The 22,890-nt window shown below is 37.3% G+C and overlaps 1 protein-coding gene across 1 annotated transcript; it reads left to right on the top strand.

The window, feature by feature from the left end:
• Positions 1–178: 178 nt before the first annotated feature.
• eif5b (eukaryotic translation initiation factor 5B) lies at positions 179–22,890 on the top strand. The gene is made up of 24 exons (XM_048196472.1): positions 179–328; positions 4,133–4,240; positions 6,271–6,349; positions 6,485–7,136; positions 8,247–8,458; positions 8,539–8,689; positions 8,768–8,860; positions 8,946–9,032; positions 9,344–9,412; positions 9,520–9,824; positions 9,908–10,015; positions 10,095–10,205; positions 11,149–11,216; positions 13,590–13,731; positions 13,804–13,935; positions 14,053–14,235; positions 16,059–16,220; positions 16,329–16,460; positions 16,647–16,778; positions 19,021–19,097; positions 19,173–19,337; positions 20,009–20,147; positions 20,304–20,465; positions 21,772–22,890. The coding sequence occupies exons 1-24, from the start codon at positions 294–296 to the stop codon at positions 21,877–21,879; spliced, it is 3,612 nt and encodes a 1,203-aa protein (XP_048052429.1). The 5' UTR covers positions 179–293; the 3' UTR covers positions 21,880–22,890.

Raw genomic sequence — 22,890 nt, 5'->3', positions numbered from 1 at the left:
ATTTTATTCTTTAATTATAGTCTTCTTTTTTGCTTTTTGTGCTGTTCATTTGAAAATCAGCAGAAGAACGATATTATGTCTGAGTCAAACATCCCGAAATCGCATTAAAATCGCATACATGCTTTTATATATGTAGCCGAATGGACTATCCAGATGCGCTATAGGTCTGCGCCGAGGCCGCTGCGCGATTACTCATTGTCAAGTGCGCATGCGCAATACGAGCACGACCAACTTGAAGCGCTAACACTGACTACACTGCACCGCAACGAGGAGGTTACAGCCATTCACACATAATGGGGAAGAAACAGAAAAATAAGGGAGATGACGGGTAAGTTAGGACACGGGCTAGTGCTTAACACGGACCACTGCGAACTACCGTGCTGTTTGTAATCTCGACAGGGTAATGTTTAAGGAGACACTGTTAGCCACCTGGCTAGCTTCAGATGTACATGAGTTCATGTGCCGCTGTAACTAGGCCTGTCTTGATCATTACCATACTTACCGCTTAACTAAAGGAATATAATCAGGAGACCACTGACATTTATTAATACAGGTCTAGACACGAGGCTGATTGGGTCATTTATTGCAAGCATTGCTTATTTGTCGCGTTTCTGGCTTTAAAATGAGACACGAGCAGGTTTTGCCTTTACCCTGAGTCGAGGTCCACCAGCTGTGAGTTTTCGATTAGATGCACTTAACATCTGCTGTCATATCAGACGCTGTCCGAGCACAGAAGACACTAGTATTTGAGGGCAGTGGCCTCTGTCAGTTACACGCAGTGTCTGATTTCTCGCCTGGCAGTGCAACATCATCCGTTTCTATTGTGCTGCCCGGCGGTTGCGCATTGTCTTTAGTAAAACTCTCTTCTATGGGATTCCATCGATCTTTGTTCATGTACAAACGGTGTTCTGCCTGATTTTAACTCCCTGATCTGATGAATTATTACCCCCCTCGCTTGATGGTTGCCTATTCCTAAACCTACCTGGGACTCCAGGGGTCAGAATTGGGCACAACAACTCAACTGTAACAGTTATAAATCTCAAGCTGTGTAAATGGTGAAATGCTCCCAGGACTGTGACAGCCTGTCATCAGCTAGATTGGGCTGGGTGAACCTTCCCACTGAGATCAAGGGAGGTGATTTTGAAAATGTTTAAATGGACTGTGCCTGTCAAATTTAGACAATATTGAGGATTTATGTTAAATAACAAATGTGATTCAGACTGTATTTAAACATTTGTGTGTGTGTGTGTTTTGTCAGGGTTGCTGCAGCATCTGAACTTTACTTGTCTATAAGTTCTATGTGTTTTATAAACATTGTAATCATTAATTATTGAATATATTGTCACCACAGGTCTGGGATGAGAGAAATTATTAACACTTCACTGATGATTTGAACCATAAGTTAAAGGGATAGTTCACCCAAAAATAAATTCTGTCATCATTTATTCACCCTCAAGTTGTTCCAAACCGGTATAAATTTCTTTGTTCTGCTGAACACAAAGGAAGATATTTTGAAGAAAGTTTGTGACCAAGCTGCTTTGGGCCACCATTGACTTCCATAGTATTTATTTTTTATTTTTTTGTACTATGGGATTCAATGGTGGCCCAAAGCCCAGCCTGGTTACAAACTTTCTTCAAAATATCTTCCTTGTGTTGAGCAATACGAAGACATTTATACAGGTTTGGAACAACCTGAGAGGGAGTAAATGATGCCAGAATTTTCATTTTTGGGTGAAATATCCCTTTAAGAGTGATATTCTTCATGGTTCTCACAATCATGGAAAACATGGAAAATACATAAATAAATATGACTTCTGTTTCCCTTGCATGAACGTATATCAATTTAATAGAGTATACATTTTATTTATCATTTGAAATGTCATGCAAACTGTTTTTGGTCATAGTAAAAAAAAAAAAAATGCTTGTGTATGCCATAGTGATTTTGGCATATCATTTGTTTTTGGAGTTTTAAACTGATTTAAAGTGCATTAACGCTTAAATGCACGACTGTTTCGCCAATCATTCTTACATATTCGGGTCTTTATCGACCCGGATATATATCTAACACGGAAGGATCTCTACCTGTCGCGATAATATAAAACTCCTCTGATATTAGAGTAACAATTACAGAAGAATAAAATAAGTCGTATTTTGTTACCTTTTGGAGCTTGAAAGCTTTCAGTTTGAGCAGATGTTTTTGGCCATCCTCACTGTCCTCGTCAGAGCTCATTTCCCAGTAAATTCAACAAATAATGGGCTAGTTTTATGTTTGAGTTCACGAATATGAGCCCATTCGCGATCTCAAACGTATTCTCAAAACTATATAATTTTCAACATCTTAAAAATCAATATTTCGATCGCTAACAGCTTCACCAGATGACAGTTACAGTCATATTTGATTGCGTTCAGTACTTGCTCTGCAGTAAATCGCTGAGCCATTTCATGTTTTCCTTATTTCATTTTCTGTCTGAATGAGTCGTTACTTCAGCATTGTGTTTCAGACATTGCCACCTTGTGGAATAAAGGTGAATTGCACTTATTCCGTCATCTAAGATTCAATTATTGTTGTGCAGAAAAAATATACGTACACTCATACACAGCTCGGGTCGTTAGCGACCCTATATAATTTTTACAAAAAATGAATACAAAAATAGGCATTCTTTTATAATTTTATGATTTTTTTCTTGTTATATTCTTTATAATGAATTAATTGAGGAATACCAAGAAGGATGATGTCCAACTTTAAAAAATGAACGAGGAGGATGTTTTAGTTTATAAAGCTTATCTTCTTCTGTTCTGTAAGCTTTGGTTTGTTTTTAGTTCATTTGGTTGAAATTATTTAGATTTTAGGTTTTGCTTTAATACTGGCCAATGTGGGTCAGTAGTTTCACCTGGTTTGACCTGTTTTCCTTCCATTTTATATAGTCGCTTGAATGGCTAAATTTAGCTGGGTCAGATGCTGAGCAGATTCTTGCTCTTCTGGCCTTGCTGGAGGTGGTTAAGTTGATTAGCGCCCTAATGAGTGCGTTAACCTGCTTGCTATGTCATTCCCTGCTCCAGTATTCTCAGAAGATGTCATGAGATCCAGCCATGAATTATCGACTTTCAGTTGCATCAAAACAAGATTACCTGTTACTTAACTATTACTGACTTTTGAAAAGGCTTTGCGTTGTGTCAAATGACTGTGGTCTGCAAAACACATTTTTTTGCATTTATTAAACATCCCCATCTTTCCTCCATGCATTTAAGTCATTTGTCCATCTTTGTATTAGCTGGTCTTTCATCACCTGCTCTGTGTTTGCTGAGGGCAGCAGGTTTATATACGTGAGAGGGCTCTGCCCTGTGATGACAGGCCAGTAAATGGTGCTTTTCCCTTTCTGATGCAACAAGCATGCAAGGAGGGCTTTAGAGTCCACTATATAAGCAGCACAAGTTCACTTCCTCCTCATTGCTGTGTTTGACTTGATAGGTAAGGTGCTTGTGTTTAGGTGTTTAATATGCTCAGTTTTTGTTGTAAATATAGATATGTGCTTTCATTGCTTGTTTTTGTGGTGTAATATGCATCTGTGCTGCTGTTGTAATGCTGATTGATGAGTTTGTTAGAAGTGTATTGGCGTACAGCACTGGTCTATAATGGTAGTTTTTTTTAGTGAAAGTGTGATGTAAAGTCACAATAGGACATCTTGTTTTGTTTTTTTCCTGGTCAGTTTATAGTTAATCATTTTTGGTGGTCTGCATTGACCATTAATTTTTTTAATGCATTATAGGTGTGTTTTAACCCAATTCCATCAAATATTGGAGTTTTATGTACATTTCCATTTGCTTTTTCAAAACATTTCCACATTTATTTAAATGCAAAATATTGTATCTTAAATGTACACCATTTAAAGACCCTGAAAATTCACTTGACCATTTAATCTTTCTTGTAGAGAGTCTGTGTATAGTCAGCTGTCCTTGAAGAGTTACATTGTAAATGTTAAGTGTGTTTGTGTCTAAGTTTTTTTAAGTCAACTTTTAGAAATGCACTACTATGCAGAAGACCGCCAAGTTAAAGAACATGGGAAAAAAAAGTTCTTAAAAGTTCCTTAGTCAAATTGAATGTATATTCACCGTCTTTTTCTGAATTTCATAGTGCCAAAGACGACATCGACGCACTTGCGGCAGAGATTGAAGGAGCGGGAGCAGGCAAGGAGCAGAACAAATCAAAGAGCAAGAAAAAGAAAGTAAAGAAAGAATATGAGTAAGTGTACATATCTTTTCTCCAACACTGACACAGTTGATAAGCCTGAAGAGATTTTCCGTTGCTATACAGGTAACCTTCTGCTAAAATAGTTTGGGGTCATGTAGGGCTGCACGATATTGTAGACAAATGCGATATATCTTGTTAAATAATGTGATATTTGATACAATAATGCTTAAAGTGTGTAAAATCTATTTAAATTATATTTAAAAATAATTAAAAACTGAAAATGATATAACCAATATATATTTTTCACACTCTTTCTGGGAAAAGAAAGCATCACTACAACTTTGGAAAGTGAACAGCAGTGTTTTAGCATTACATAAATATTTGTCACAAATCTGACAATGTGATTTTAACATCAATGTAAAAAAAAAAAAAGAAAAAAATTTTTAAATACCAACAACTCTTTGCTCAACTTGGTAATATATAGTTATATCAACTTGGTAAACAAAAACACCTGAAATTGGGGTGGACAATTTGTTATTTTTGTTATTTTAATTTATGTTTATTAAAAATATGAACAAAGAGGCAAATTACAAACAATTGGACAAATACAATAAGACAAAGATACAAATTAAATAAACACTGCTTTAAGTTTTTCAGGTAGGCCTTCATTAGATCTAAAGCCCCATTTTCAACGCAGGAAATTTCCCCAGGAACTAGGGACTTTGGGGTGGTACTTTGTGTGTTTTGACCACGGGAACCAGGGTCTAAATAAAGTTCCGGGTAAAAATTCTCCCCTCAAAAAGTCCCTACTGTACTTTTTCAAAGATCAGGAACTTTCGGGGGTGGGACTTGAAGGACGCTGAACATACTGATTGGTTGAGTTCACGCAGCATTTTATGTCAACCGCCATTTTTTAAAAGTCTGCTGCGGTGCGTGCAGTAAGAGTTATTTGCTATTAGATTCAACAATGGAGTCGTTGAATATGACGAGGTTCAGTCTTTATTAAGCTTATATCCGGAGGACGAAATCCAGCGGGAACTGGAAAGTCGTGCGCAGTCCTACGTCACCGGACTGTTCTTCACTTTAGACTGCGATGGAAACGCAGACAGCAACAGGTCTGGCGGGGGGGAGTTCCTGGGACAAATTATTCTGGGTAATTTTGGAGGAAAAAGGGTTAAAGGCTTAAAGGGTTAGTTCACCCAAAAATGAAAATTCAGTAATTTATGACTCACCCTCATGTCGTTCCACACCCGTAAGACCTTTGTTCATCTTCGGAACACAAATTAAGATATTTTGGATAAAATCCGAATCCGCTCGTTATGTCATAAGTGTAGCTCTCTGTGTATTTGCCCCGAAAGAGAACTAAATTTGGGATCGCACGCTGTCTGAGAGACGGCTTTCTGTGCGCGCTTTGGGTGTGTGTCAGACAGCACGAGTACAGCAATGAGTTATCCATAGCTTATTGCGCTTACTAACTCTTTTTTAACATGAGGTAAGTCACGCGTAAAGTCGCGTGCCCAGTCTATTCTGTGCTAAATGCGGCGACAACATTTTGAATTAGCTTATTAAGATAACACTAGCTGTTGTGATATGCATATTTTTTATGCATCCCTAGGGTTAAGATTTATTTAATATTGTTGGTTTTCTCTGCTCACCAAAGATGCATTTATTTGATCTAAGATAAAAACATTAGTATCGTGAAATGTTACAATGTAAAATAACTGTTTCTATTTCAATATATTATAAAAAGTAATTTATTCCTGTGATGTCAAAGCTGAATTTTCAGCATCATTACTTCAGCCTTCAGCGTCACATGATCCTTCAGAAATCATTCTGATATGATGATTTGATGCTCAAGAAATATTTATTATCACAGTTGAAAACGGATGTGGTGCATTTTTTTTTTTTCAGGATTTTTTTGATGGATAGAAAAGAACAGCATTTATTTGAAATGGAAATCTTTTGTAACATTATAAATGTATTTACTGTCACTGATAAATTTAATATGTGAATAAAAGTATTAACTTACATTAAAAAATTTTTTTTAAAACAAATTACTGATTACCTCTTTTTAATTGCAGTGAGGATGACATCCTAAAAGAACTGGAGACCCTCTCATTAGAAAACCAACCAGGAAAACCAGAAAAAGAAACAGCAAAGGTATTCTTTAGTAACACTGATAAGCATATGTTCAACACACGTTTTCTTTTTTTCCCTCCCCCTTCTAGTAGTGTATAAGGCATAAGTTGAGTCACGTGCCATTGACAGCAATTCCTCCGTGTGTTTCCATCTTAGAAATCTGATTCAGTAGAGGACGCTGAACCTGAGCCCACATTGACAAAAGCGGACAAGAAGAAGGCCAAGAAAGGTAAGAAGGCGAATCTGGAGGATGAGGAAGGTGATGAAGATCAGGGTCAGAACAACATGGAGAACGAGCACAGGACGAAAGACACAAAGACGGTGGCGGCTCCCGCTCCTGCTGGTCCTGCTTCAGACTCTGAGGACGAGGGCTCACAGTCACGGCAGAAACCCAAGGCTAAAAAGAAAGGCGGGCGAAAGGGCGTGTCTGACTCGGAGGAGGACGATGAAGATGGTGGTGCGAAGAAGTGTGGAGGAGCAGCCGACAATGACGAATCGGATGATGATTCTCAAAGCGCACGCAAGAAGAAGAAAGGTAAAGGCAAAGGTAAACCAGAGAGTGAGGAAGACGAAAGAGAAGACTCGTCCTTCAAGATGAAGACTGCTGCGCAGAAGAAAGCGGAGAAAAAAGAGAGGGAGAAGAAGAAGAAAGAGGAGGAGAGGGCCAAGCTGAGGGCTAAGAGAGAGAAAGAGGAAGAGGCCTTAAAGAAAGATGGAGGGAAACCTGTTACCACACCTTCAACAGAGAGCACGAAATTAGAGACTGCGGCTTCATTGGAGCAGGATGAAGCTGATGTCCAGGGAGAAGGTCAGATTTTCCATAGTCCACTTAGGAGTGTAAACCCACTGTAAATGTTTCTCTTTGTTAGGTTTGGTTAGTGGTGTCTAAAATGCATCTTTACGCACAACTGCCAGCCTGCATGGTGAGGTTCTCGAGACTCCAGAGACACCAGAAGCTTCAAATACCTGTTTGCTGCTCAACACTGGCTTTTTTTTATAGCTGCCCTTTTAATACAATACATTTTTTTGACGGGGACTTTCATCAATAAGCCTTTATATGACCGAGTTCTGCTGTGCTCTAAATCACTCACAAATCTTATGATAATTCGATAATCTCCATTCAGTTTCACACAATATTAGTTGTTTTCATGCCTTTTGCACAACATTGCACCATTTCATGCTTTTCATCTTCAGAAAGATCTTTCTTCATCCCCATATTGCATGAGAACTGTGACTTGCTTAATAATGTGGAACAACCTCTAAGTAGGGTTTCCATAGACCTGGCAAATTATTTTGTCTGAGATTGATACCAGTTATCTAAAAAGACATACAAACAAACAAACATTTTCTTAGAAAAACTAAAATCTGAATGTTTATTGTACTGAAATCGTACTGATATGTCAATTGCATAATAATTTGGAACGCAGTGTATATTTTATATATATATATATATATATATATATATATCATCAATCAAAGCGTTTTAATCTTCTGTTTATTCAGCTGACATGCTTTATATCTTGCTTCTGAGGGGCATATTTGGAGTTTCTGCGTGAGAGCGCCCTCTGGCTTTCAGATGGAGCAGCATTTACTACTACTTATCATAGAGCCGTGCTTCACTGAGAAGCTGTGTATTAAAAAATCGCAGCCTTTGCTAAATCGCGTGCGGTTTAATTTAGATTTAATTTAATTTAGGAAACTTGGTCGAAAAATAAAAAGATGATGAAAGGCATCATGATTGTGAATATTCAGTATATCACCAAGTCCTAAGCTTTTTTTTAAGACCATAAATTAGTTGATAATGTCTGAGAGACACTGGTTTATATCCGAGATTCTCGTCAGGGTTATTTCAAGCCTACATGATCACTGCTTCTTTCTTTCTAGTGCTAATTTTCCTCTCTCCTCTACTTTTCTACAGAGGAGGATGAGGGTGACAAAAAGAAAAAGGACAAGAAGAAGAAGAAAGGCGAGAAGGAGGAGAAAGACAAGAAAAAGGGTCCCAGCAAAGCGACGGTGAAAGCCATGCAGGAGGCCCTGGCCAAAATGAAGGAAGAGGAGGAACGAGCCAAAAGAGAAGAGGAGGAGAGACTGAAACGGCTGGAGGAGCTGGAGGCTCAGAGACTGGAGCAGGTCAGTGCAAAGACATAGTCACTCAAGATCATGGTGTCAAATGATTATAGTTCCTTCATCTCTGAAACCTTCATCCACAGGAGCGTCTAGAGGCCGAGAGGAAGGAGAAGAAGAAGCAAAAGGATAAGGAGAGAAAAGAAAGACTAAAGAAGGAGGGAAAACTCCTTACCAAGGCCCAGAAAGAGGCTCGAGCCAGAGCAGAAGCCACACTGCGAGCGCTGCAGGCTCAGGGTGAGAACATGTCTGATAGTGCTTATGATGAAGTTATGATAGATTTTTGACCTGGTGGTGTCGTTGGCTACCTTTCAGGTGTTGAAGTGCCATCCAAAGATGCAATGCCAAAGAAGAAGCCTGTTTACTCTGACAAGAGAAGAAAGAAGCCAACAGCACAAACTCCTGAAGGTTAGATCTCAATTGACAATAACTTGATCCCTGCTATAATCAAAGATGGTTAAAATATCCTAACAATTTTTTTTGCTCATATTAGAAACTTCAGAAGTGACATCACCTACATCAGAGACACCTCAGCCAATCATAACAGAGATGAAAGTCGACAAGCCTGAAGCGGAGCCAGGTAATGACCAATCACAGCCTGCTCTGCTAGATTTACACAGATTTAAAATGAAATAAAAACACTTTACTTTGATTTCTCAGATTTAGAACCCTATGAAATCTGTATATTTTTTTTCCCCCCAAATTCCGTATAAAGTTTTCTGGATTCGCATTTTGAACTTGATTAATTTTACAGCCCTACTTTTGAGTTTTTAATCCAAAATTTGCCAAGTTCTGTGACATTGCATGCTATACAGTAAAGTTGTGTGTTCATGATTTATGGCTATTAGGAAGTATGATGGCTTTTTAAAATGGTAATTTTAATTGTTACAGTCAAGGAGCCAAAGGCGGAGGCTGCTGATCTGGACGACTGGGAGGCCATGGCCAGCGATGAAGAGAAAGGTGGGGTTAAAGCAACCTTTTCCACAGATGCATATCTTTTAAAATCATAAAGTCATATGATGGTAGTTTGCTACGGGCGCTAATTAATTTGACATTCTTGCACTCAGAGATGAAGAAGGTTCACATCGAGGTGAAGGAAACCACTACAGCTACACACAAACCCACAGAAGACCAGGAGGATGGCAGCGAGGAAGAGGACGATGATGAAGAGGAGGAGGATGAAGAGGAGGAAGAAGAGGAAGAGGGTGAAGGAGAGGAGGAGAGTGAGGAGGACATCAAAAACAGCAGCAACAAGGCGACCACAAACAAAGCAGGAAAAGAGCCGAGCTCAGATTCAAGCAGCGAGAGCGATTCAGATGATGACCGAAGCAAAGAGGAGAGACTTTACGACAAGGCCAAGAGGCGCATAGAGGTACAGATACTACAAAAGGTGTACAGATTTGCACACATTTTAGTCAGTGAAGTGGAATCGATCATGTTTTTATTTGTGTGCAGAAACGAAGGCAGGAAAACCTGAAGAACATTAATTTAGACAAGCTCCGATCTCCTGTGGTTTGTGTACTGGGTCATGTGGACACAGGGAAGACCAAAATCCTGGATAAGGTGCGTTTCAAAGTGACTGACGTGGACTTCAGCACCTGTGTGGTTTTTGTTTAATATTGTTTTCTTCTCTGTCTATCAGCTGAGACACACACATGTTCAGGATGGTGAAGCTGGCGGTATCACACAGCAGATCGGAGCCACAAATGTGCCCCTGGAAACCATATTAGAACAAACCAAGATGGTGAAAAATGTGAGTATCTTTATGTAATACACATTCTCTTCTGTTTTCCCATGCATTTTTTTTCCCTTCTATTTTTAAAGAAGTGTTTCAGGGTCTTGAAAAACCTGGAAAAATAAATAGTTTTAGAAAAATCATTGAAATTTGTTTCACAAATATTTGTATAATAGAATGTTTAACCTGAATTTCGGCAATGGATTGCAGGTATTGAGCATAGTTTTACTCATTCGTGCTTGTAAAATGAGAAATTCCCACAAAGATGTATTCACTATAGCATGTAGGTTAGATGGGTAAATGAATCCACACAGAATATCAGATCAATTCAGTAATTTGAAAACAGTGTGAGTGATTCGGTGTTTCTCCTCTCTCACTAGCTTATGATGCACAAATGGCTTCAGATCTGCACATCACATCTGTACTCTGCGCTAAAAATGAGCTGCATTGCTTTATGTGTGCACGCTTTGGCTGAGAGCGCACAAAAAAAAAAAAAACATCTCTCAGAAAGCGTGCGAGTACACTGGCCCGATTTGGCAAGTGATAATTCCCTCAACTGTCCTGAAACGAGAGCGAAAGTCTCTTTGACACCATTATCTTGAGGGACTGTGTCTTTGCACTGACCTGCTCCAGTCTCTGAGCCTCTCGTTTCAGGACAGTTGACGGAATTGTCTCTTGCCCAATCAGGCCAGTGTATTTGTTTGCTGTCTGAGAGATATTTTTTTGCAGCTTTTACTTATTATTAAAACAATTAGCAAGCAAACAATAGCATTAATAATCATTAATTTTAGTTCAGATATGCTATGATAAATTTGAACATGGATTTTTATTTCTATTTTATGAGTGTGTGTGTGTATATATAGGTTTCATGGGACATTAGGTCATGAATATTGCCTCAAAAGTCATGGAAATTTATTGGAAATAATGTGAATGAACCCTAATGTTTGTATGTTTATATCAGTTTGAGAGGGAGAATGTGAAGATCCCTGGCATGCTCATTATCGACACACCTGGACACGAGTCTTTCAGGTACACCTTATACTTTCTTTTTTTTTGTGTGTGTGTGTGTGTGTGTGCCATATTATATTGACCAATAGCTTATATACAAAATATTCAAAAGGTTTTTTTCTTTTTTTTTTATAAAAAGTGAATACTTTTATTCCTCAAGGATGCATTAAATTGATAAAACTGACAGTAAAGACATTCATAATGTGTCTTTTTCAAATAAATGCCGTTTGTTTTGAATGTTCTATTCTTCGAAGAATGCTGAAAAATAAAATCATTGTTTCCAATTAAGCAGCACAACTGTTTTCCACGGAAGAGGATTAGGGCCAAGCAATAATAAAAAAATAAAACCATCTCGAGAAATTTCTAATATTTCTTAAATTTCGAGAAAAAACTCGTTAAATTTCGAGAAAAAAGTCTAAATAAAATGTTGAGAATAAAGTAATTAAATTACGAGAAAAAAGTCGTTATATTATGAGAATAAATTCATTAAATTTCGAGAAAAAAGTCGAGATAAAATGTTGAGAATAAACTTATTAAATTATGAGAAAAAAGTCGTTAAATTACGAGAACAAAGTCATAATTTAACGACTTTTTTCTCATAATTTAATAAGTTTATTCTCAACATTTTATCTCGACTTTTTTCTCGTAATTTAATGACTTTATTCTCAACATTTTATCTCGACTTTTTTTCTCGAAATTTAACGAGTTTTTTTCTCGTAATTTAATGACTTTATTCTCAACATTTTATCTCGACTTTTTTCTCGAAATTTAACGTCATTTTTCTCATAATTTAACGAATTTGTTCTCGTAATTTATCAACTTTTTTCTCGTAATTTAACGAGTTTATTCTCAACATTTTATCTCGACTTTTTTTCTCTAAATTTAACGAGTTTTTTTCTCATAATTTAATGACTTTATTCTCAACATTTTATCTCTACTTTTTTTCTCGAAATTTAACGAGTTTTTTTCTCGTAATTTAATGACTTTATTCTCAACATTTTATCTCGACTTCTTTCTCGAAATTTAACGTCATTTTTCTCATAATTTAACGAATTTGTTCTCGTAATTTATCAACTTTTTTCTCGTAATTTAACGAGTTTATTCTCAACATTTTATCTCGACTTTTTTTCTCGAAATTTAACGAGTTTTTTCTTGTAATTTAACGTCATTTTTCTCATAATTTAACGAATTTGTTCTCGTAATTTAACAACTTTTTTCTCGTAATTTAACGAGTTTATTCTCAACATTTTATCTCGACTTTTTTTCTCGAAATTTAACGAGTTTTTTTCTCGTAATTTAACGAATTTGTTCTCGTAATTTATCAACTTTTTTCTCGTAATTTAACGAGTTTATTCTCAACATTTTATCTCGACTTTTTTTCTCGAAATTTAACGAGTTTTTTCTTGTAATTTAACGTCATTTTTCTCATAATTTAACGAATTTGTTCTCGTAATTTAACAACTTTTTTCTCGTAATTTAACGAGTTTATTCTCAACATTTTATCTCGACTTTTTTTCTCGAAATTTAACGAGTTTTTTTCTCGTAATTTAACGAGTTTATTCTCAACATTTTATTTCGACTTTTTTCTTGAAATTTAATGAGATTTTTCTCGAAATTTAACAACTTTAATCTCTTTTTTTTTTATTATTATTATTATTATTGCTTGGCCCTAATCCTCTTCTGTAGTTTTCAACATTTGATATTCATAATAAATGTTTCTTGAGCATCAAATCAGCACATTAGTAATTGTTTTCTGAAGGATCATGTGACACTGAAGAAGTAATGATGCTGAAAATTTGCCATCACAAGAATAAAATGACATTTTAAAATATATTCAAATTGACAAGTTATTTCACATTAATTTACATAGTAATTGTTTTACTGGATATTTTTTTTTATATATATACATTCTTGAAGTTTTCTGGTAAGGCATACACTTCATCAAACATCCAAAATGTCCAAAATGTGAAACAACAGTACAGTATACATTTAAACATACAGAATTAAGTGGAAACAAAATAATGAGATGTCAAAGACAAATATCCTTTATATGTTAAATACAAGAAGGGTAGTCAAGTCAAAAGATCACAGTTGTTACATCATGAGTTTTACTGTATTTTTGTTCAGATTAATAAATGCAACCTTGGTGAATATAAGAGACTAAATAAGCTTACCAATCCCAAACTTTTTGATTGTTGTTTGTGTATATATATTTAGAAATATATTATTTTTTTCATTTTAAAATCATTATTAAATATTACCTTGCTGTCATTAAATTTGTATAATGTGTAGATACTGTAGAAAATCCATACCAGTCATCTACTAAACCATGACGTTTTGAACTCTATTTTTATAGCATTTGTATGTTTAATTGCACTCTCCTCCATCCTTCAGTAATCTGAGGAACAGGGGTAGTTCTCTGTGTGACATCGCCATCTTAGTGGTGGATATCATGCACGGTTTAGAGCCACAGACGCTCGAGTCCATCAACCTGCTGAAGGAGAAGAAATGCCCCTTCATAGTAGCACTTAACAAGGTACCAGATAGTGACTACTGAATACTGATACTGATGATTACAAGTATATGAATACTAATGTTTCTTTCTCAGATCGACCGTCTGTATGACTGGAAAAAGAGTCCAGACACAGATGTGGTTGCCACACTGAAGAAGCAGAAGAAGAACACCAAGGATGAGTTTGATGAGAGGGCTAAATCTATCATTGTAGAGTTCGCACAGCAGGTCTGTTGTCACTTTCCTTTTTCATTTTGTTTATAAATGCTGTTTTTGTTGACTCTAACATGTATATAAGAAGTGAGCTTAACTTAAGTGTTATCTTGTGTGTCCTTCAATCTTCAGGGTCTTAATGCCGCCCTCTTCTTTGAGAACAAAGACCCTCGTACATTTGTGTCCCTGGTTCCCACCTCTGCCCACTCGGGGGATGGGATGGGGAACCTCATCGCCCTGCTGGTTGAGCTCACTCAAACCATGCTAGCCCGCCGACTGGCTCACTGTGACGAACTTCGGGCACAGGTCATGGAGGTAAGAGATCAAAGGAGAAGATTCAATGAGTTGACATTACATTTAGATTTGCTCACATTGCAACAGTTTTTGCTTTTACAAGTTTTTGCAGCATTGAGCATTATATCCAATCACACACATTCCTGTTGAGCATATGAATACAATGACCAATCAGAGGCATTTAAATTAGCCACAGTGTGCTCCCTTACTGACTGCTTTCACAAATTCTCTCATCATAAACAAATAAGTGCAGATACAATGTACTGACAGCAGATACACTTGACTGAAAGGGTTAGTTCACCCTAAAATGAAAATTCTGTCATTAATTACTCACCCTCATCTCGTTCCACACCCGCAAAATTTTCGTTCGTCTTCGGAAGACAAATGAAGGTTTTTTTTGTTGACAGAATGCTGTCAGATTTTCTTCCATAGACTGCCTTTGTAACTGAAATTTTGATGCTTCAAAAACTTCAAGAATAGAGTGGTTTAGTCCAAATTTTCTAAAGAGAATCGATCGCTTATTATGTTAAAGGGTTAGTTCACCCAAAAATGAAAATTCTGTCATTTATTACTTACCCTCATGTCGTTCCACACCCGTAAGACCTTCGTTAATCTTCGGAACACAAATTAAGATATTTTTGTTGAAATCCGATGGCTCCGTGAGGCCTCCATAGGGAGCAATGACACTTCCTCTCTCAAGATCCATAAAGGTACTAAAAACATATTTAAATCGGTTCATGTGAGTACAGTGGTTCAATATTAATATTATAAAACGACGAGAATATTTTTGGTGCGCCAAAAACACAAAATAACGACTTGTATAGTGATGGCCGATTTCAAAAGACTGCTTCAGGAAGCTTCGGAGCATAATGAATCAGCGTGTCGAATCAGCTGTTCGGAGCGCCAAAGTCACATGATTTCAGCGGTTTGGCAGTTTGACACGCAATCCGAATCATGATTCGACACGCTGATTCATTTGTGCTCCGATGCTTCATGAAGCAGTATTTTGAAATCGGCCATCACTATATAAGTTGTTATTTTGTTTTTTGTTTTTTGGCGCACCAAAAATATTCTCGTCGCTTTATAATATTAATATTGAACCACTGTACACACATGAACTGATTTAAATATGTTTTTAGTACCTTTATGGATCTTGAGAGAGGAAATGTCATTGCTGGCTATGACATGAGGGTGAGTAATAAATGACAATATTTTAATTTTTTGGGTGAACTAACCCTTTAAGTCATGGACCGCTTCAATGATGGAGAATGTTCTTTGCTCTCTGTATATAATTTATTCCCAGTTGTTTGAATAACCATTTTGTTTTTCATTCTACTAAAATAATCAATGTATGGTCTTTATTTTTTTTAATGTGGAAACGGTTTTTACCTTGTTTTGTCAGTGTAGCCAGAATATGTGCCATTTCCCCAAACGCAAAACTTATTTATATATATTTTATTAATTTACATAATAGGTAGTTTGAAGGAGTGAGCCTTTTTTTTTTTTTTTTTTTTTTTTTTTTCCCAGGAAGTTTGCTTTGGCAAGCTGTTTCAAACTCCCGAAATGAACTCCAAACAAACATTGTTTTGGCCCGATTTTGTTCAAAATGACGTCACACTAGTTCTTGTTCTTTGATCTGGGCTTTAAAATGCCATGTCAGATGCAACTTCTGTTCCACCTTTGCAGAGTTTTTTGTTGATGTTGATAATTTTATTGGTAACCATCTATAGTATTTTGATTAAAGTAATTGGTTAAATTTAAGTATTTGAGACAAGTCGACACAGATTCATTTAATAAGGTAATTACCTAAAAATAAACTCTGTGGTCCATCTCCTATATCTCAGGTTAAAGCTCTGCCTGGCATGGGTACGACGATAGACGTGATCCTGATCAATGGTTGTCTGCGGGAGGGCGAGACCATTATCGTCCCCGGTGTGGATGGACCAATCGTCACTCAGATCAGAGGGTTGCTCCTCCCTCCACCCCTGAAAGAGCTCAGAGTGAAGGTCTCATGCACAATTCTATTTAATTCGCCATATCTGTTATGTTGCGATTAGAGGTCTGAGCTTGTCTCACTTGATCACGTTCTGTATTTTTCTTCTCTCTATGCACAGAATCAGTATGAGAAGCATAAAGAAGTGTCCACGGCTCAGGGAGTGAAGATCCTGGGGAAAGATCTGGAGAAGACGCTGGCAGGTCTGCCCCTCCTCGTCGCTCATAAAGAGGATGAAATTCCAGTGCTGAGGGTAACCATGTTCCTTTACAAACCAATCAGTTGTTGTCCCTCTTTCTCTCTCTCTCTTTAAGAACACACTGTACTTTTCTTTCTTTCCTCTCATTTCGTGCCCCTTCATTAATCAAGTCAGCCATAACCATTAATCTAATTGCTACATTGGTGAGCTTTCCTGCATCCTGATGTTCGCTGTTTGTAGGACGAGTTGATCCGGGAGCTGAAACAGACTCTGAATGCCATAAAGCTGGAGGAGAAGGGTGTGTATGTGCAGGCCTCCACGCTCGGCTCTCTGGAGGCTCTACTGGAGTTCTTGCGTACATCCAAAGTGCCTGTAAGTCTTCAAACACCTCACACTCTCGTAAAACCCTTTCTATAAATCAGTTATTGAAGAACTTAACTTGGATTTATTATGGTTTTGCAATAGATGTTGTCATCTAAGTGCTTTCAAAACCAAACAAGCTGCCTACATAAGCAGTTGCCTTCTAACTCTGGTTTCACACCGCAACCGTGAGCGGTGCGTGAGCAGTGCAGTTTTTGTGTGTGTGTGTGTGTGTGCGTTAACCAATGACTGCGTTCACACCGGGAGCAGGAGCAGACTCGGCGCCGAGTCTACTTTTGCTGCGCTGCTGACGCTCAATTAAAGTGAAAGTACACTTTTAATGGACAATAAATATGATTTCACACAAAAAGTGCTCAAAATGCACAGAATATTCATGTCTAGTGTCAAGAATTGGAGTATGTCAGAATTAAGAATGATTCCTTCACGATTCCTTGATTAAATTCGAGTACTTGATTTAAAAAAAAAAAATCCAATTGCAATTTACCTGTGTCGATTTACCGGAAAAATACCGGAAATGGCACATTCCAAGGAAGAGAATCCATCAGTGATGCGCGGGTTGATCCAAAATGAGCGGGTGCCTGCGGTCACCCGCGGTTACGAGTCATCCAAAAATATTTTTAATGATATTCGGGTCGCGGTCGGTCGGATCGTTTGAAATAAAGATGCCAATTAAACCTTTGTAAATTTCAGTTTTACTTACTAAAGGTTTCAGTTTTACTTTCATGGGTAGCCTATTTGTGAATATTTATTTATGAATATTGTAGCCTCAGTCTTTGGCTTAGCCTACCTGTTTTTGTTCGTCTAAAATGCGTTAATAAATACTTTATTAACATATTCTATCCCTGCATTTTGTGCTTGTGAGAGCTTCAATTGGGCATTCACGTGGCGAAATAGCCTAAGCCTACAAGTGAAAAATCCTTATTTAGGCTACCTTTTGAATGTTGAGCGTTATTAACTTTTGAATAAATGCTGACGCGGGACAAAATGCCCGATTTCCCAACACGTTGAACTGAGCAATGCCATTGTACCATTTTAATAGGCTAGCCTACTTTTAAACGCATATAGCTCAGTAATGTCAGTTTTATGTATTTTCTGAGAGGGGGGCGGGATTTTTGTTGGGAAAGTCGGGGGAGAGACGCACACTTCGATTAGATTGGATAAACACATGCAGCATCTTAATTGTTAAGAAAATGAAACGAAATAAATGAATAAATCAAGCCTTTATTACATAACACTAGGCTATATCATACAACATTCAGAAAAAGAACAGTTTGCGCTCCTAAGGGCTTTCACACTTTTCCAAAAGTGGGCCTTCTCTCAGTTGACCTGCTGATTAATTCTTCAAGCAGGGTCGAAACATAAACATCGCATTCATCAATAATATGCATCTAGACAGCTGAAATGGAAAATGATGGGCCGCCTCAAGAACTGCCTGCTCTCGCCGCTGCACCTCTGAGGGCACCACGTCAGGTCCTGAAACATTTCTCTCCTCCACAGGCTGGATTAATGGATATTATTGGCCAGGGAGGCTGATGGGGGGCGTATGGGAGGGGGGCGGCCACACCCCCCGCACCCCTAGTTCTTACGTCTATGGCCCAATGACGCTACAATGAGCATTTACTACTTTTAAAAAATGCGGGTCAGGAAGCGGGTCGGGTACAATATTTTCCTTTTTTTTTTTTTTTTTTGCGGTCCGAGTTGCGGGCGGGTTAGTTGAAAACGTCGGTCGGGTGCGGGTTGTTTATACATTGACCCGCGCATCACTGGAATCCATGAACCGCATTATTAGACCACTTTATAAGGCTGCACAATATATTAAACCTTTTAAAAATCATAATATAGCATAGTGCTGTTGTGAAATCACAAAGTCTGCAATTCAGTTAATTATATGCACAGTGGGTTTCGCGAAGCGCGACACTTTATTTACATGCGTGCAGGATACTTGTTTCTGAGAGCTGCTCGGTTCACAGTAAATGCTGCTCCACACAAACTCCGTCTCTGCATGTGCTGTTTGTTTGGGTTTCCAATAACCTGCATTTCAAAACACAAAAAAAAAGGTCTGATGTACTATGTGTTTCATAGCGAAGTGTTGCACGGTTATCATTTATAAATCATTTATGATTACTATATTACCAAAATTATTGTTAGTGGCAGCCTTAATTGTTTTTATTTTCTCCATTGAGCTTGTTGCAGTTTTTTGCATTCCCACTTTGATTCTCTCTCTGTCCCTCAGTATGCTGGCATCAACATTGGCCCTGTCCACAAGAAAGACGTCATGAAAGCTTCCACTATGTTGGAGCATGATCCACAGTATGTATTCTGAGTAATACATTTATCTCTTATTATGAGATTATATCATTCTAATCACTCTCTTTTTTCCTGTAGGTATGCAGTGATCCTGGCGTTTGATGTGAAAATAGAGCGAGATTCACAGGAGATGGCTGACAGTCTCGGCGTGCGCATTTTCAGCGCCGAGATCATCTACCATCTGTTTGACGCCTTCACCAAATACAGAGAAGACTACAAGAAACAGAAACAGGATGAGTTCAAGTGCGTTATCTACCGCCCTCATACTCATCCCTTTTTTTCTCATTTTAACATTGATATACACTACACTACACCACAGTACAGTTAATACTAAAAATTAATACTTTTATTCAGCAAGAAAGCATTAAATTGATCAATAGAGACGGCAAATATATTTGTTACCAAAGACTTCTATTTCAAATAAATGCTATTCTTTTGAACTTTCTATTCAATAAGGAATTCTGAAAAAAAAAAAATAATAATAATAATTATCACAGCTTCCACAAAAATATTATGCAGCAACAATGATAATGAAAATAATAATGTTTCTTGAGCCACATAACAGCATTTATAATGATTTCTGAAGGATCATGTGACACTGAAGACTGGAGTAATGATGCTGAAAATTCACAGAAATTACATTTTAAAATGCATTATTTAAATTTTTCACAATATTACTGTTTTTACTGTATTCTCAATGAAATAAATTCAGCATTATTGAGCAAGAAACACATCTAACTCTGCCCATAGTAGTGTGCGTAACATTTAACTCATCTTAGCCAAAAGATTTTGGGTCATTGTGTCATTTCACAACACAAACAAGTCAAGATTCTTAAAGATTCTCAAGATTTTTCCTGTGTATATTGAATGTTTGCAGTCTGAATATTTGAAAGTTTCTCTTTTTTTTTTTTCAGACAACTAGCCGTGTTCCCCTGTAAGCTGCGTATATTGCCCCAGTTCATCTTCAACTCCAGAGATCCCATCGTCATGGGCGTCATAGTGGATGCTGGAGTTCTGAGAACAGGCACTCCCGTGTGTGTGCCCAGCAAAGGGGTGAGAAATTTAGACAGTGTGTGCATTATATGCTTAATAATAAAAGAAGCAGCAGAGAAACTGCTTTCATCTTCTGTCAGTTTCTACATTGTTTATTTTCCAGTAAAATCAAATTTGTAGTGCTATTGTTTGCATTCATTTTTCTCTCTTTCACAGTTTGTAGACATTGGCATCGTGACTGGTATTGAAATAAATCACAAGTCTGTGGAAAGCGCTAAGAAGGGACAGGAGATCTGTGTGAAAATAGAGCCAATTCCTGGAGAATCACCCAAGATGTACGGCCGACACTTTGAGGCTGTAGACATCATTGTTAGCAAGGTATGCTCTCTCTCCCTACATCCTGAAATAAAGCCACTGGAGCTCTCATGATGCCAAGTGTTGATTTTTGTTAATTACGAGCATTGTTTCAATGAACAAAAATGAGAATTAGAAATGTTTCCTTGGCAACTAACTGAAATGCAATAAGTTGAAGTACTAAAATAAAATAAAATAAAAATAAGCACATGACAAAATTACTAAACTAAAATTAACGTGCCCCTATTATGCTTTTTCGGATATTACCCTTCATGTAGTGGGTAATATAGTTGTTTGTGAATGTAAAAGGTCTGCAAACTTTCAAAGATCAAAGTTAAATGGAGTTATTGTCTCCCAAAAGAAAGAACTGATTCTGAACTGCCCGAAACGAGTCGTCAGTAATTCCAGTTTTACTTCCTGCACAAATGTAAGTTTGTAACAAATTTGCATAATGCCAGCCTGTGGTTTTTGTTGGCTGCCCACAAACAATGACGCCATCGTTGCTGTTCGTATCACTGTGTACACAAGCGCTGATGAAGCCTCCGGAGCTGAAATTCAGTTTCGGTAATGGGTGTTTCATTTTCAACACTCGCTGTAAGCGGTAGACCAATCACAACAGACTGGACCATCTGACCAATCAGAGCAGAGTAGGCTCTCAGAAAGGAGGGGTTAAGAAAGACTGAATCCTTGATCAGATTAGATACTGTGAGAAAAGAGGTGATGCTGCAATGTATATTATGAGGAAAAAAAAAAGTTTTTGACCGTTTAGGGCTGCACGATTAATTGAAATTAAACTGCTTGTGATTTCACAAAGGCTGCAGATTATTTTTATGCGCAACTTCTCAGTGAAGCACGGCTCTGTGATCAGTAGTAAATGCCGCTCTATCTGAAAGCCAGAGGGCGCTCATGTGCAGGAACTTCAAATATGACTCACAGAATCATTCCAGGAAATCCCTTTGGGTGTCATACGAATAAACAGAAGATTGAAATGCTTTGATTAAACATGACTAATTAGATGTTCATAAAAAATAATCGCTAACAATCACTAAGCCAAATCAGTTTAATTGTGATTTCATGTTAATTGCGATTTATTGTGCTGCCTGTACCTTGTATGCATGTAAACCTACATCTCCAAAACAAAATTGGGAGCCTTTAAAATGGCAAAATTGGGGCACTTTAAAATGAAAATGGAATATATAAAATATAATTCAAAATATTTAATAAATACTACACCAGTATACAAATATTACTAAAATAATGTCTGTATTCAATCTGATGCCCTCTTAAACGTGATATCGATTCTCACATTTAATTCATTTATTTCTTGTAGATCACTCGTCAGTCAATCGACACTCTGAAGAACTGGTTCAGAGACGAGATGCAGAAATCAGACTGGCAGTTAATCATGGAACTGAAGAAAACCTTTGAAATCATCTGAACGCACCAGCGACTGACTGATTCTAGAGCTCTAATGACCCCCGTGCACACAAACAAATGCTTTATGTTGTACACTCCTAAAGGTCACATGTGATTATGGAGTCATCAGTGTTGCTCATACATTTAAGGACATTTGTACACAGACACAGCCTTGCACAGTCCCGTATCGAGGACTAGTTCCTCTTGTGTGCATGGGAGAAAACTCACACCACTCCTATTTTCCTCTCCAGCTCTTTTTGGGTGGTGGGAAATGTTGGAGACCAAAAAAAAAAAAGATGGGAAAAAAAAAAAAAAAAAAAAAAAAAGTGGAAAAAATAGCAAGGAAAAAAAGTTTTTCTGTGAGAAACTGAAACTATTACCACTGTTTTAAACAGTGACAAATGTTAGAAAATGTTAGACAACCTTTACAATTATTCCAAATGTGCCTGTTCTCTCGGATCAATCCAGTTTATTTTTTATTTCATGATTTTCTCCATTTCAAAGTTCACTATGGCTGGATTAAACTTGAGCTGCTGATTTGGGCCTGAAGTCTGACCTTAGATATAGGTTTAAAACATCAAATGGTATAAATTGAAGACAGTGTGGCTTTCGTGAATGACTGCTGGAGATTTGACCAGGATTTTAGATATCAAAAAAACAGTTACCTTATCAGTATTTTCATTTTGCCCTGCTTTTTTTCCCTTCCTTTTTGGAGTACAGTTCTTAAATGGTCCTTTTTAAAACGATCCTCCTCCTCTTCCTCCAGCCAGAGATTAACTCTCTCCTCCTCTCCATCTCTTGGGTGTGTGAACTTGGATGAAAGCCCTTCCCTTAATCATTTTGAATATGTAATTTCAGAGATTGATATGTGAAAATCAACAACAATAAAGAGATGGCCTATTTATAGACATTGTTGTCCTTTTGTTTTGCTTTTGGTGATAATAAAGGTGAAGGTGAAGCTTACAAAATGTCAAAAACTAAATGGAAATTACATATTTTGCCTAAATAAAAAGAGCCCCTTTTCTGAGGACAA

The sequence above is a fragment of the Megalobrama amblycephala genome, linkage group LG7, assembly GCF_018812025.1.
Source record: "Megalobrama amblycephala isolate DHTTF-2021 linkage group LG7, ASM1881202v1, whole genome shotgun sequence".
In the NCBI taxonomy this organism is placed as follows: Eukaryota; Metazoa; Chordata; class Actinopteri; order Cypriniformes; family Xenocyprididae; genus Megalobrama; species Megalobrama amblycephala.
This window is presented reverse-complemented; position numbering and strand designations above follow the sequence as displayed.